The sequence below is a fragment of the Platalea leucorodia genome, assembly GCF_965183815.1.
Source record: "Platalea leucorodia genome assembly, chromosome: 3".
Classification (NCBI taxonomy): domain Eukaryota; kingdom Metazoa; phylum Chordata; class Aves; order Pelecaniformes; family Threskiornithidae; genus Platalea; species Platalea leucorodia.
The window spans coordinates 26,720,108-26,736,101 of NC_138825.1; the positions used below are offsets into that span (position 1 = coordinate 26,720,108).

Consider the following 15,994-nt stretch of genomic DNA (forward strand, 5'->3'; position numbering starts at 1 on the left):
GCCCCGCGGGTCACCGCCCGCCCTCTCTCTCTCTCTCTCTCTCTCTCTCTCCCCCTCAGGGTGTCCCCCGCAGCCCCCGCCCGGCGACGAGCAGGCAGCGGCGCGCGGCGGGGCAGGCGGGAGCGCTCGCCAGCTCTCGCGATAGCTCCCTGACGCCGCCGCCCGGCGGTTGTAACGGTCGCTGTTTACAGCGGCGTAGCCAATGGGAAGGCGGGAAGCGTGGGCGGGGCTGCGAAGCCCGGCCAATGGGAGGGAGGGGCGGTGCGTTCAAACAGCGCGGGTGCCGAGCCGCGTCCCCCGGGAGCCTGCGGCGGTCGCGTCGCCATGCCCGGCCGCCCCGGCGACTACGAGGTGCTGCTCACCATCGGCGCCGGTTCCTACGGCAAGTGCCGCAAGGTGCGCCGCAAGGCCGACGGCAAGGTGAGGCGGCGGTGGCAGCGGCGGTGGGGGCTGAGGCGCTGAGGCACCGCTCTCGGTCGTGCCTCCTCGTAGCGTGCCGTTGCTGTCAGTTGCAGCTGGGTGCTGGCGGCTCTCCGAGATAAGCGAGCGGCTTTGAAAGCCCCTCTCCCCCCCTGCAGAGCTCTGGCTTGTGTACAAGTCACTCCCTAAGGTTTGTTTTTTTCCTCCCTAGATCTTGGTATGGAAGGAGCTTGACTATGGCTCGATGACAGAGGCAGAGAAGCAAATGCTTGTTTCGGAAGTGAATTTGCTTCGTGAGCTGAGACATCCGAATATTGTCCGGTATTACGATCGGATCATCGACAGAAGCAACACAACCCTGTACATCGTGATGGAGTACTGTGACGGGGGTGACCTGGCCAGCTTAATTGCCAGGTGCACAAAAGAAAGGCACGTGAAATCTGTTTGTGGCAATTTTGGAGTATCTAGCATGAAGCATCTCGGGCAATCAAAAGAAAAGTCAAAGTGAAATGTATCTCTTCTTAATAACTTCTGAACAACTTCAGGTCTCCTCCTTTGGACCCAACAACTTTTCTGAAATGCGAAAGGGTTGTGCAAAATTACAAAACGGATGGTAATTGTGCTAATGAATGCACCAACTGATTGGATGTTTATGTCCAAATAGTAAAAAAAACCTGAGCTCTCTTATGAGGCAGAAGCTGTTGAAGGGTTTCTGGATGCAATGCTATGCATGGTGCTGAAAACATAAAAGAGCTCTTGCAGATATAGGTAGCTTGATCTGTGGGTTCTTCTGGCTTGCCCATCAGTAAAACCACTTGTACCCTATTTTTTGTAAGAACAACAAAATACATGAAAGGGTATTAACACATTAACATCATGTTAAAAATCACTTTTATGTGCCTGCTTATAAAGCTTGTGGAGACACCAAGTTGATAAGACTTCACCTTGGTCTAATCTTAGACTTAGCAGCCTACTTAAGTACAATATCAGTTTTCACATGCTTGGGTTAAATAAGAACGTGACACCATGTGTTGCTTTGTGAGAATAGTCTAAAATGGTACTGCAGCTGCCCCCAAACATATCAGTATTTTCATTTTAGGAGGGCTATATTAAAAATCAGTCCTGTCTTGGCTCTGTTGTTGTTGTATGTTGCTCATAACAGTTTTGGAAACAGCTGACAATAAACTGTTATTGTAAGTGATCAAAGGGGCAGATCTCATCACAAAAGCATTAAATTGATGTTTGTGTTGTAAGTAATGGAAATGCTATGTATTTGTTAGACCCTTTGGGGGAGGAACAGAATATTGTGTGGATTCTGCAACAAAAATCTAGATGTCTTCCAACATATTTGGAGTGATTTTTTTTTTTTAACTTCCATTTTTAAAATAGCATCTGTAGATGCCTGTTGCTGTTTGTTAGTTTTCTGTAAAGGTGCTGGGGTTGTTTCAGTGACATTTTGTAGCAGTAGTCTTAAAAAAGTTACAGAACTAAAACTGGCGGCAGCTACTTAAACTGATGTATGCTCAGAGAATACCTATGTTAAACAATGTGTTTATCTTTCAGGCATTACTTGGAAGAAAGCTTTGTTCTCCGAGTATTGACTCAATTGACATTGGCCTTGAAGGAATGTCACAGACGGAGTGATGGTGGAGTCACTGTGCATCGTGACCTAAAACCAGCAAATGTCTTTCTAGATGGCAAGCAGAATGTGAAACTTGGAGATTTTGGATTGGCTAGAATATTGCACCATGACACCAGCTTTGCCAAAACATTTGTTGGAACTCCGTATTACATGTCCCCAGTAAGACGTTCCTTCTGTGCCTTATCGTCCCTCTTGTCCCTCCAAGATCTGTTTTCTGCAGTGTTGGCCTCAGAGTCCAGGAACATTTGGAAGGTTTTAATGAAAAGTTATAGTCTTAAATGCAGGTGACTTTTTTCATAGAGTGTATATGTTCTGGAGACAAGGTTATTTTGCAGTTATTTTCATCTCCTTTCTTCCTCACACCGTCACTGCCTTCTAATTAAGGTTGTTCTTCACTGTGTAAGTTTTGATATGTTCTTGGAACATCAGAGATGTAAGGTAGTTATGTTGGAGTATCTTGTTCCTGAAAAGGAACAGGGAAGCTAGAGCACTTTTATGTTTCGTAGTGTTAAGGTAAAGAGCTTATTAAATTACCTCTTGATGGTAGGATTTTAATTTCTAGTGGAAATAAGCAAGAATGAGTTATTTCCCTGTTATGGTGCATTTTGTGTGGGAAAGATTAATGTTGACTGAAATATGGAGTTGTATCAACCGAAGATTGGTGCAACACTTCAGTCTTCTACAGTGCAGTACTCCATAACTTGTTAAAATCCTGCTAGTAAGAGTAGCTGTGGAGGTTTAATTAAGATGGAATCTTAAAAGTAACCCCAGTAAGTAACGGTTTAATTCAGGTTTGAACAGTAGCTGATTATTCTGCAATAGTACAGCCATGTCTTAGTTAATAAACTTAGGATTGTTCTCTTTTCTTTAGGAACAAATGAACCACATGTCATACAATGAAAAATCTGACATCTGGTCTCTAGGATGCCTCCTGTATGAATTATGTGCTCTCTCGTAAGTACAGTAGTGTGGTAATGAATGTGGAAACATAGCTGTTAATGCATTTATTATTAAATTCTGTATAGATGAAAGCTTAAAGGTCTCAGAGACTACTCCTAGATTTTTATTTCTTTATTAGTCTTCACATTAGGTAGTCAAAACAAACCTTTGATTGCAGTTTTTTCTTAGGCTGATACTTTTTTTATGAAAATAAGTCCTGTAAAACTAGTGAAAGAATCCAAGAAAAATGTTCTTCTTCAGGCCTCCATTTAGAGCTTACAACCAAAAGGAACTGGCAGAAAAGATAAGGGAAGGGAAGTTCAGACGAATACCATATCGTTACTCAGAGCAGTTGAATGAACTTCTCAAAGAGATGCTGAATGTAAAGGTAAGAATCAATTACTAATTCTTCCACCTATAATTTGAACTAGAACTGAAATAATAGTTTTCCTTCTCAATTATGAAACAAACCGATCTGAAGTAGTAGTTGCTATCACCTTGTCACTGGCAATATCACCTGTAGGGGAAGGAGGCAGGAATCGTGCTTTGAGTCCATTAAACAAAGGCAGCAGCTCAAGTGTTACACCAGGTTCACAGGATGCAAGAAGGCTGTCTCAGTATTGGCTTATACAGAATTTCCTAACAGCATGCTTAACAAGGCCTTATAACTTCAAGGTTAAAATGGTTCCAGTGTGTTTGGAAGTTGGAAGGGGTTGTTTTGTCTTCATTTCGGATTTTGCTTTATATGGCTAATGTATAAGTTGCCCCCCATGGCTGGCATGGGGGTGTTGAGAAGAATACTGCATGGGACAACAAAGCTGTAACAAGAACCCAAGTCTCCAACAGGTATGGATCCTTCAGGAATCAAGTGACAGGTAGAGATGCAGAGCGTTAGTTCCAGAACCTACTGACAGTTGCCTCTGTAGGCTCACCACCCCATTCTGGCTCCGAAAGGAGTGGGTGCCTGGGCTAGGAGAGCCAGACTTGCAGCTTCTGGAGCTGAAGGCTGGTAACAGCTTCCTCCCTTAGCTTTTGTCATCTGGTTACGCTACCCCTTCCTAACTCCATTTTTCTCCAACTTCTTCCCTGTATAGCACCTCAGCTGGTTTCCACCTGAGGTGGGTCTTGTTTGGGAATCCCTGGCCTTAATGTTTCTTGGTTACCGATGGAACCTGTTGGTAATGTCTTTCCTTTAGGATTATTGCCGACCTTCTGTTGAAGATATTCTGCAGCACCCTTTGATAGCAGACTTGGTGACAGAAGAACAAAGACAAAATTCTGATAAAAGAGGCCGGAGATCATGGGAGCCAGAAAAGCTGCAGCATTCGGATGCTGTGGTGAATGAACTGAAACGGAAGGAACAACAATTACAGGAGCGAGAACAAGCCATTAAAGACAGAGAGCAACGTTTGGAGCGTATGATATTCCACTTTGGGAAGGGGGTGGCAACTGGATTCTGATTCAAAAAAAATAAGTGCAGAGGAAGGAAAAGTAGACAGTTTTCAAAACCCTCATTTTAATGCACTAGGATATCATAATCTTCCACTACTAGAATTCTGTCTAAAGACTAAAACAAGTATGCTTGGGCTTGCTCATCTATACTAGTTCTTGGTTTAAGTTACTAAGATATAATTGGCAGTTTGGGTATAGAAGTCTGGTTTGGGGAGATTATTAAACATAAGTGGCAATTAGTAAAATATACAAAAAAACCAGGGTCTGAATATGTTGTTCTGCACTGTGCAGTGTAGGTTGCTTTTCACCTACTCTGTGTAAGTTAACATTGGCTATACTAATGTGTAACCTAAGGCAAGCCCGATGTTGGAGCAAAATATACTTGAGTAAACTGTCAGCTGCTTTTATAGAAGCTGCACTCTACAGGTAGCTTGCCTGTGAAACACTATAGATGGCTGGTCCTCAGGTGCTGGGATTTCCTGCCCACATAAAATACCTCTTTGCATATGCAGTAGGCTCTGTAATACAGATTTTAACCATAGATATGATTTCCTGAGCCTGAATAACAGCTGCTGCTGCTGTAAACAGGGTGTTTAGTCATAGCTGCATATGGTATCTGGTATCTAAATATTTATTTAGATCTGGCGTCATGTGTGCCACGAGTTTGTGTGGAATAGAAAGCTGCTATAGCTTCATTGTTGCAGATATGGCAGAGTTTGGGGCGGGTGGAGAAGCATGCCTGGCATTTCAGAGTACTTGTCCCGTGCTTCATCAGTGCACTGGTAAAGGTGTATCTACATAGCAGTTACGTTGCTTTGTTTAGAGCCATAGAAGCAAAAATATGGGTGCATCTGACAGGCTATTACTGCTGTCTTTTTCTGCAAGAAAATCCATCATGCACAATCACTCTAACTTTAACATTTACATTTTAACATTTCATACTACCATATTTCTACTTCCAGAGAGAGAACGGGAACTCTGTGTCCGAGAGAGACTGGCAGAGGACAAACTTGCTAGGTATCTTACTAACCTATAATTGCCTAGATTAGAAACTCTACAATCTTACAACAAAATGCTTAAACTTCTCTTTTCAAAACAGAGCTGAAAACTTGATGAGGAACTACAATCTCTACAAACAGCAGAGGACATTAGCTTGTGGAGATGGTCCAGGTATGAAAAAACGCAAGAAGCCGCTTGCACTGATAAATGTAGGCTGGTATGACCAGAAGAATGCCCCTGATGCTCAGCGTGCTGTACCTAGTCCCATTGTAGCAATGCAAACCCCAATTATTTCTGCGTGGTTGGGAAGAGACTCTTGATTTTCTACTTTGCAAAAAGACTTAATGAATGATGCTCAGCCATGAGTATCAGTGACCACTGTCAGCACTGCAGTCTTGTGCTGTTTTAAAAATTACGTTCTTGCAGTAAGCTACTGAAGTGCTGACTTGTAACCCAAACTTTCTCAGAGCTGTACTTATTTTACTTACAGATGTCTTTTTATAGACCTTTGATTTAGTTAATTTTAATAAAATTGCACATGTCTAATCACTTCAACTTCAGTTCAACTTCCAAAAACTTCAAGGTGGGAAATAATACTTGTTGCAAGTGACCCAGCTGTGATTGGTGCATTGTATAAGCTCTGAAGAATACAAACTGCTATTATCATACTCCAGTTTAACTCACTAGAAAAAAGAAAACAGCTTTGAAAATGTGCTATAATCTTCCTAACTACCTGTAGTCCAATCTGTTTTACAGTAGTTATTACACCATAAGTATTTGACCCTCACTTTGGCATTGATTGTTCAGTCCTCACTATCATAAGAGGTAGTATCATCTGTCCATTGCACCCATCTTTAATAGTAAAAATGATTCAAGTCTATAAGTGAATTTTGAAATATTGGTGGAATATTAAATGGCTGGGTCCTAAGTAGTACTCTAGAACAAAGAAATGTGAACACCCTTTAACATATAGGATCAATCTCTTCATTTAGTTTTGCTCAGATAAAGCAAGATAAGCATGTCACTGCCTTCAATACAAATAAAACTGAAGTTGCTTTTTTTTTTTCCCAAGAAGTGCCTATCACAGCAGGAAAGAACACAAGTAAAATGCCAGCAGAAGTTAGTGGTACTTGAGCTATTTCTAACATTCATGTTAATTTTGAGAATTCCACCTGTCTCTCAATATCTGGTCTGACTTTGATACATTAAAGAATATAAAATTAAGAATAAACTTGCCTTGGGCTTTCTGATGTTGCCTCTAGCACTGGATGACTGAAGGTAAATGAGCTTCAGCTTTTGCTTCTGTTCTCTTCTGCATCTCCCACCCCTTTGATCTTAACAGGAGTGTTAATTTTTGACGATGGGCAAAACCACTTGGAGTAGTTAATACCTCAAGACAGGCAATGGAGAAAAGCAAATACAGTTATTACAGGAGTGACCAAATCTTGCAATATCTGTAGATCACTTGATTAAACATTCGTCAGAATGTTTGCTACTCTTCAAATTCATTCCATGGTACTCTTGTAGTACTGTTTCTAAAATTCCTCCTGTACTGATATGAATGGATTAAGTGTTTCTCCAATATGTTATCAAGGTTGCTTCTGTTATCTTCAGTTACTCTAATGTGACTGTCTTTTTCACAACTGGATTGCATCTCATACATCTTAGATCCCCAATTTCTCCTCAAAGTCAGGTGTGTGGTTCACTTCACAGTAAAATGGAATACCAAAAATCCTGGTTTCCAGGACAGTGTCCTAGACACTACCCTATTTTTGCAGGGATTTTCTGATTCTTAGAGAGGGATTGAATGTTAAAATAGACATAGCTTACTGATACAAAACTACAAAATGCTGAAACATTCACTAGCCCCTTCAGTTTGGTCCTCACTTTTCTGTGCTTATTGCATCCTTGCTCTAGCCTAATGAACTGAAAATGAAAGCTTCAGCAGAGTTACGATTAGGATAGTTAGACCTTTGATAAGGTCTAATTTTTTTTTTTGTTTTGAGTTGAGTCTTGTGAAGTTGGCTCTTATTAGAGACAACTCAGCTGTTTGAATATTTTTTCATAGGGTACAAAAACTATTAAGTCATTAAAAACGGAACAAACTAACTGCCTTTTGGTTGTGGCAGCTCTATACAGCTAAAGCATAGCTATACTATGAAAATTCCTGTCCTGGAGGCTGCAGTGAAAATAACTTGCTAATTGTTAATGCACCTAAATGCATTATTCATCAAATCAGAGCCCAGTTTGTGCCCCACTGACTTAGTACAAGGATAGAGTTGGAACAATGTGGGTAAGGTAGAAAGACCACTGAACAGGTTGGGACTGCCCCTGCGATGAAGGAAAGACAAGGTTTTTTGGTAGTTGAGAGCCTAATTATCCATTTCCCTTTGAAACTGGATTATGTTACTCTCCTGTCCTTCAGAAGAAACTTCATGTCCTTTCTTATGACAACTAATATTTCCATAGGTGTTGGTAGGTACACCCTAGAAACTACAATGTCATATATTCTTTTATCACAGTTATTTGAAAGCCTCAATTTTTCCTCCAAAAATGGAAAATAATTGTTGCTATGAACTGCAATGCATTTAATTAGATTACTTAAAGCCATAGGTAGTTAGCAAAATGGGTAACAGGGTTAAAAGACATAAGCTAAGCAATAAATGCTGAAAGATGTGTTAATTCAGTACTTATTTTTTGATTTCTTAAGATAACGGACTCCTGCTCCCCTTTTCTACAACCAAGAAGAAAGTACACTTTGATGGAAGTGAAGAGAATGCTGTGCCTCCTGTTAATTTGGAAAACTATCCCCTTTCCAAAGGGAAGTGCTCTGATCTCAAAAAACGTCTATATGCTGCAAATCTACGGGCTCAAGCACTGTCTGAACTGGAAAAAAACTATCAGCTAAAGAGCAGACAAATCTTGGGCATGCGCTGAAACTGTAACATAGATGTACAGTATTTAACTTTTTAGAGTTATTAAATGTATAGGAAGATACTTGTGCCTCCCGCTTTTAAGCTGGAACCTACTGAAAATATATTTTGACAGTTGTTATACAAACTCTTAGTCTATGATAGGTAGTTCACGATGAGGACATAAGAGATTATATTATGAAAACAGGTAGTTTTGATACCAAATTAAACAAGCTGAATTAGTTGCATTATTAAAGAAAAAAATATTTTGGTCATCCTTCTGTTTACCATACATTACTGTTCTGAAAATATAAAGAATGAATATTGTAAAGCATTTTTTTACATCTGGTATGAAAAGCTTCAAATGAAAAATGTACAGAGATTCACAATCTGTAGATTAAAATGCTGCTGTATGTAATGTACAGTGCTTGATAAAAGAAGTATTGATATTTTGTATATGTGGAAAGACGGTGGCTTTTTGTCCGCGCTTGTAAATATTTTTTAACCATCAAAAGAGCAAAAAGAGATTTTATGCTATCTCTTCCTACTAAGTAGGTGACCTATCAAAGCAGGCTACTTTTAGTTTCATGTCTTTGACCAATGCGTGGGATGGGTCAGCTTAGCATAATTGATGAGTTTATGGTCCTTTCTGCCTGGGCCGCTGAATGGCTTGTCCATCAGCTCCTGAAAGGCCTGCGTCAGGGCATAGCACTCGAAATAACACCTTCTTTGGTTTGCCTTGAAACTGTGTTATAAACTGATCCCCTGAGGCTGCTGTCCTGGATGGGACAGCATCCAGGGTATTAGCACCTGTGTTTGGGGAGGGGCAATTGCACTTTGAATAGCAAATCCTTATTTTCTTGAAGCTTATGAGGTATCTCCATCCTTCCCTTCACAATTCTCTGCCAGAGTAGGCGTTGCTCGCTTGAGGTGGTGTAAGTTTCATGAACTAACTCAGACTCATTAATTTAAAAAAATCCTTTGAAACTGTAATGTCTGACATATATTTTATGTAAAGATTTTCTGTCTCTGGGTTGGAATGCCATAAAACATACATTCTTAGAAAACAGCTGATTTTCAAAACATTTGTTTCCTTATTGGGCCATGAATGTTATCTAAGGAGGTATTCTAGATGGTTTTTACTTGAAAAAAGAGAATCTTATTTGAAACATCAATTTAATTTGGCGCATTTGCTGATAGACAAGTACTTGTGTCGCCAAACAATAGTTCTGCTCTAGCAGATTCTTAACCACCCAGCAGAGCTTATCATATTTGCTTGCATAGCGGTTCCTGTTTTCACCACAGCCTTTGCTTAAAAGAATTAGAATATGACCATTTGGTTTGCTAGTCTAAAACCACCACTATTCTGGTAGTCATTACCCAGCGCTAGGTGTGGTCGGAAGTGTCTGGCAGGTATTCACAGCCAAAGTAGCTGTGCCATACGGATCAGTGCAGCTTTCCTGCTGCGTTCTTTCGTCTTGTTTAAGATTCTCACACATAATCAGAGGGTGAATCCTGCTTTCTCACCACGTTTGTGTATTCAGATTTTTCTGTTCTTTGCCTCAACCAGAAGATCTGCAATGCAGTTCTACTGGCCTTCATGTGAATCTTTATTCTATAGCCCATAAACTAGCAAAGGGTAGAATATGCAGTAGTGTTAGTCTAACCTGAAAAAATATGTAGGATGCAAGAATTGTGTCGTATGCTTTGTCATCTGCAAAATGCAGGTACCAATTAGTGAAAGGAGGAAACCAAGCAACCAAGGAAATAAATTAGTAATTAATGATTCAGGAAAGACTGTATTGTGAAATGGCTGGTGTTCACAAATGCTTTGCTTTTAACGAGACCAAACTAAGAAAATGGCTTCAGAGTATTTTTTTTCTTTTTTTTTTTTCTTGGAACATATAGATGGAACAAACAATTTCTGCATTTAAAAGTAAAATGCCTACAGAGCAATACCTGCAGCTTTCCTCTTCCTTTAATTGTCTAGTGACCTCAAGATGGCAGTGTTGCCCTGTAATTGTTGGGAATTTCCTTTATTGCTATATTCATACAACATTTAAGCTCTGATTTAAATATATTTTTACCTGTTTGTTTTGGAAAATTGTAAGTGCGTTGCTGCAAGATGCTGATTTTCTTAGGCTACAGATGCTTTAGTACTTGCTGGTGCAATTAATTGTAATTATCTCTGATTTGCCATTTTGCATCTTTTATGCATGTTTTATAAAAATAGTTGAATCAAAGTCTTAGTTAACAATTACAGTCTTATGAATAAGAAATGCTATGGAGAGTGCAAACTCCATCAATCACAATGGCAGTAATAAATGAGAACAGCTTAAGTTACAGCTGTAGCATTGAGCTGTTCAAGCTGCTTTACTCACAATGTCTTCTTGAAGTATTATCACACTAATATGATAAATGCAGTGTCTCTTGAGGTTTTTGAGATAAGAACTTCCTACCAGTATGTGTCAAACACAGGGGAAGGCATCCTGGAGATGGTCTTCATTCTCTCTCAGGATTTTTGCTTTGGAATCCTGAAATTCACATTTTCCTACAAAGGCATAATTGTTTTTCCCAGAGCACGTGTGTAGCATTGGAATCGCATTCAGGATGTAATCTCCAAATATATTCAGGAAAATAAACAGACCATTTATGGGAATAGTGACTGCTCATAGGGTGCTTGCAAAACATTGCCATCATGCTGATGGGTATACTTCTCTCTTAAAAGTGAAGGTAAATTGTACATATGTATACGGTACAGCTTAAGCCGTACAGGATGATTGATAATAATGGTGTACACTGTTGAATGTTATGAGATAAATTCACTAATATTTAATATCAGTATCAGGAATTTTAATAATATGTATAGTTGTGGGCACACAAATGACATATAGAAGTAACTTCTGAAGTTACAGAAGTTTTATATGCATAGAACATAATATAGCTCGAGGATAGATTGGAGGGGGAGTTGCATCATCTTTGAAAAATGCGGAACAGATCCCTGGTTTTCAGCCTTCGTGTGTGACCTTGATCAAGACCCTGTCCTGGGCCTCAGGTTTCCATCTGTGACAGCCTCGTCACAGGGGGGTGCTCAGAGACAGCGCTGCGATCCTGTACGGGTCGTCTGCAGATTTTTGGTGGCAGAGGTGCAACCACTTTGGTCTCCAACTTTGGGCAGCTGTGCATGTACTAGGGAATGGAATTTACTGGGAAAATTGTGGTGAGTTACAAAGTAATTTATTTAATGATTAGGCTGGTCAACTGTCCCCTCTGCAGCCAGTGGACCAGGCTATTCCCTGTGACTGCAGCACTTAAATGGTGTGAAAGTGCTGGCTAGCTGGGCAGATAAAATGCTTAAAGAAAATCAGACTTCAATATAGAGGAGCATCAAGCTTCTTCCTAAACATAAATATCAATAGGTCATTTAATCTCTACTATATCATTGAAAAGGTGGAGAGATAAATCCCTCTGGAACAATTATAAAATACTTTATCATAGGAAATTTCACATTTTTGCCTTTACTGTTGGTGAGTAACCCAGGAGGAAGTGATCTGGTCCTAATAGCAGCACAAGCTGGTTGACAGGCGCTCGCTGCAGGAATCAATCATCTCCTGCGGTTTCCCGCACGTACAAGAAACAGTGCGGAGCAGAAGCTCCCTGCTATTACTCTTGTCTTCATCCAAAAAAGAGAGATTGCTCCCCACTTAAGCTCCTCATCATCCTAGCCCCTGTGTGTACCTCTCACTGTGCTGCTAAAGATGAAGTCCATTTCCCAGTAAGCAATGCTTCTAGCATTCATAGTCCAAAATACCGTTGGACCCAGTAACAGCACAGGGACAGCCTTTGGGCTGTGTCTTTGTCTTATTCTTCCCTTGTGCAACTTGTGTGAAGCCAGAGGAATCCTGGTATCTGTAAAGCTGGTGTATCGGGCGTAGAAGCCGAAGCCTGCCCTGGGAGCCTGCTTAATAGCCATTTCAGCACCACGGAAGACTTTGGCCTAATTAAGGCTACATACAGTATAATCACATCAAGTATTAGAAGTGAGTTTTATTTATATATTTACCTTAAAAGTTAGCTGAAAGTTAAATATTAATCTTTACAACTTTAAAAAGCTCCACAGACTGATAGCGTAACGCCACATATTGTTATACTGGCTTTTCCATTTAATCTTGCTTTCAGCCAGATCAGCAATGCTGAGAAGTTACTATACTAGAGGCAACAGCGCCTTTATCTGACATATTATTTTGAAGGCAAAGTGCACTTCTGAGGCTCAGCTGCCATGAAAGGATGAGGCTTTGTTGGAAAAAAATCCTATCTATGTTACAAAATGGACTCATGCCAGAGTTTTATGGTATAAAGGGAAAAGAAAGGCTACAGAGATAGATACCTAGAATTAGGTAGCTCCAGAGAGTCTTATTTTTCAATGTAGGCTCTTTCTTGGTAAGAAAGCATAACATACTTACGAAAACTTTTGGCTAATTAACTTTCATTTTTGACTGGTTTCATTTTTGACTGATGGATGGTGCTTGTTGCTGGGCTACCTGGTTCGAGCAGAGGTAATTTACGGGCCCAGTGACTACTGCATTGTTCTCTACTGTGAATACATTCTTGGTCTCAATGCGTTACGATGTCTCCTTCCTTGGCAACTGAAACTCTGACTTGGACATGACATGCAGCAAGTAATAACCAATAATGCAGCTTCCACTGTCAACTTTCATATGTAGTTTTTTTGTGGTAAAATAAATGCAACATGCAGATTTATAAGGAATATGGCAGTTACTCAGCAGGTGCTTCAATACTTGGCTAGAGCTAGTAATTCTTTTCCCATTATTCATACTAATGTGAAAAACTTTTATTTGCAAAGATAGCTGCTAAATACTTTTTTACTGATTGATTAATCAGCTCTTTCAGCAGGTCCTGCTCTTGTAAGGTCAGCAGAAGCAAGCTTATGCATAATACAAATTTTTGCACATGTTTGTGTCAGTCGAAGGCCCAAGGACACAACAGAAGCCCAGTAAAGCCAATGACAAGCTTTCCTTCAGATTCAGTGAACCCTTGGCTGGACTTCAACTTCATTAGCATTAGACATACTAGACATTTGTAAATACTTACACTTGTTCACTATTTGGGCAGGAAGAGCATTGCCAAAGGCACAGCAGGAACAAACAATCCATCTTCCTCAACAGAAGTGAAGATAAGCCACTTTAGGTAGAGCTCTCGATCTCGACTTCTACCAAATCGGACTTTCCTTGACAAGAATTCGCATCAATAGCCCTCTGGCAAGCTTGGGTATCACACAGACCTCTCTGGAGTTGTAGTATTAGGGAACAGTGAATGCACTTTTTTCTCTCATAATGCGTTTTATCATCCAATTGCAACTAGAAGCAATATTATCTGCCTGACCTCTTAGCTCTTCCTAGACCATCAGGGAATGCGCCAGTGACCCCAGAGCTAGATGGCTATTTAGGTCATCCAGGAAGTTTAGAAAATCCTTCCTGACAAATGCAAGTGTTAAAGTCACTGACCGACTTGAGCGCTAATTGCCATGTAAAGTCTTTTCTGACTACTACTAATCAATCTTTAGATGCCACTAGGGAAAGATAATATGGACTTTCTGAGACCTGGATGATAACATAAACAAAGCCATCAGGGCAAATGGCAGATCATGACAGACAATGATTTCCTGGGAGGTGAAGCAAATACCTCTTATGGCAATGAGCCACGTAATTATCTTGTACTGGATTATAAGTACTTCGTGGTTGCAACTAAAAGCAGGAGGAAGTATTAGCATTACAGAAAATGATATCAAGGAAGTATTCAGTTGATTTGAAAAATAACATATTTTTATGAGAATTATTACAGACTTACCTTTAGGGCACATTTTAAATATTTCTCCCCAGGTGAACTGAAAGCTAGGAACATCTTGTCACCATTGTGCCGGTTTCTAGAAGGCCAAGTGTGACCAGAGAACTGCTGCTGTGTGATGCACTCAAAGGGATCCATCTGCCTGTAAGGCAGGCTGGGGCCTCACTCTCATCAGGTGTAAGATCATTTTTCAGCAATTTTAGTTCAGTCAGTTTCAGCAATGTGATGGGCACAGATCAGCAGTGGGATGAATACAGGTAAGCAAACAAGAATGTGTCACTGAATCTCTGTGTAAGATGCAATGATTCCCTGCTCTACGTTTCCCACTCTTCAAAGCCAAATTCCTGTCTCAGTGCTTGAGGTCTCAAGATGAAACTGGAGGCTACAGGGGGACCTCACCTCTGTCCACATTCAGTAGAACTCCATATGTTACAAAAGGGGAAAGGGCATGAAATTATATTTTCTAGTCACTGGTATTAAGTAAAGGACTGAAAACTAGACCCTGCATTGCCTAAGTTCAGGGATTTTCTCTCAGCAGAGCCCTGGAAACCTTGTTTCAGAGGCTTGGAATGGAATTTGTACATGAACAACCACAGTCTTCACTTGTGCTTGTTTTTAACCTCTTTCCCCGTTTCATTTTGCCGTCTCACATTCTGGCTAAGAATCCATGGCAGACTCATCTTGTAACTGCTGCTAATTTGCACTTGCTGCTGGCATGGCTGTGGGTGCAAACCAGATAGTTAAGTGTTGGCAAGAAGCAGTGAGTTAATCACAGCCTTGGAAGCGTGGTCCTCTGCTTGTGCTCCAGGGAATGAGCTCAACTGAATGGCAAAATCCAGCCAGGGAACTCAGCCTTGGGTTTGTGCCAGGCAGTAACCATGAGTTTTGTTTTTAAATCTGGCTCTGCAGTAACTTCTTACATAAAATCCTAGAGCCTGGCTCAAATTGACCAGATGTTCTAATGGTCACTTGCTTTTTCAACCCTATTTTTTTTACAGTTTAGATTCCATCTTCAAAGCCACTTTCTGGAAGTGAAATAGCACTTGCTACAGAGGTCAATTCTAAGCTCAGCATTATTGCAGTGATTTGCAATGTTTGCTAGTGGCCTGCCATATCTGCATTGCCTCAGTAGCGTGCAAAACTTCCTGTCAGAAATGGGAGTTGTTTCTAAAGGCTTGCTCCAGGTCTTGCCCCTACACCCCTTACCAAGCTGTTTCTCCACAACTTCAGCTTGGGCAAACAGCCAACTTTCTCCAAAAAAAAAAAAAAAAAATCACCTTTATAAAGTGGGATTGAAGAATTACTATGCTGTGGTGAAGCACTTTGAGATCTGTACATGCTGAATAATGCTATTTAACTCTTCATAGCTTTGGAGTTATTAGTGAACATGTAAAGATATACTGTATGTAACTAATTGGCAATGGTACAAAGTTGGAGAAAAATTGTGTATGTTTTGCATGCATTTATTATTGTTATTACCATCCAAACATGTACTATCAAAGACGCTGTCAGCTTTAGTCCTAATCCAGTATCCCACAGTACAGGGCTGTGACCAAATATTTTTTACTGATCCTACAGTAAGATCACCAATTGTTCTCTTACAGAAAATCAGAAGGATCAACAAGAAAAACACTGAATAAAATCAAATCTTTGCAATGGTAAGGGCAGCTTTCAGCATATGCAAACATGGAATTGTCTTCTACTCTTCTTTTTAGTAACCAAACACAAAACGGTTATCCTCTTCCCCCACTGCCAGGTTCCTTCT

General features: G+C 40.4%; 1 protein-coding gene across 1 annotated transcript; it reads left to right on the forward strand.

The window, feature by feature from the left end:
• Positions 1–324: 324 nt before the first annotated feature.
• Positions 325–8,389, forward strand: NEK2 (NIMA related kinase 2; the record flags this gene model as incomplete). The annotated part of the gene is made up of 9 exons (XM_082308036.1): positions 325–420; positions 632–849; positions 1,984–2,221; positions 2,934–3,016; positions 3,263–3,389; positions 4,198–4,417; positions 5,416–5,470; positions 5,553–5,623; positions 8,163–8,389. The coding sequence occupies 9 exons, from the start codon at positions 325–327 to the stop codon at positions 8,387–8,389; spliced, it is 1,335 nt and encodes a 444-aa protein (XP_082164162.1).
• Positions 8,390–15,994: the final 7,605 nt, after the last annotated feature.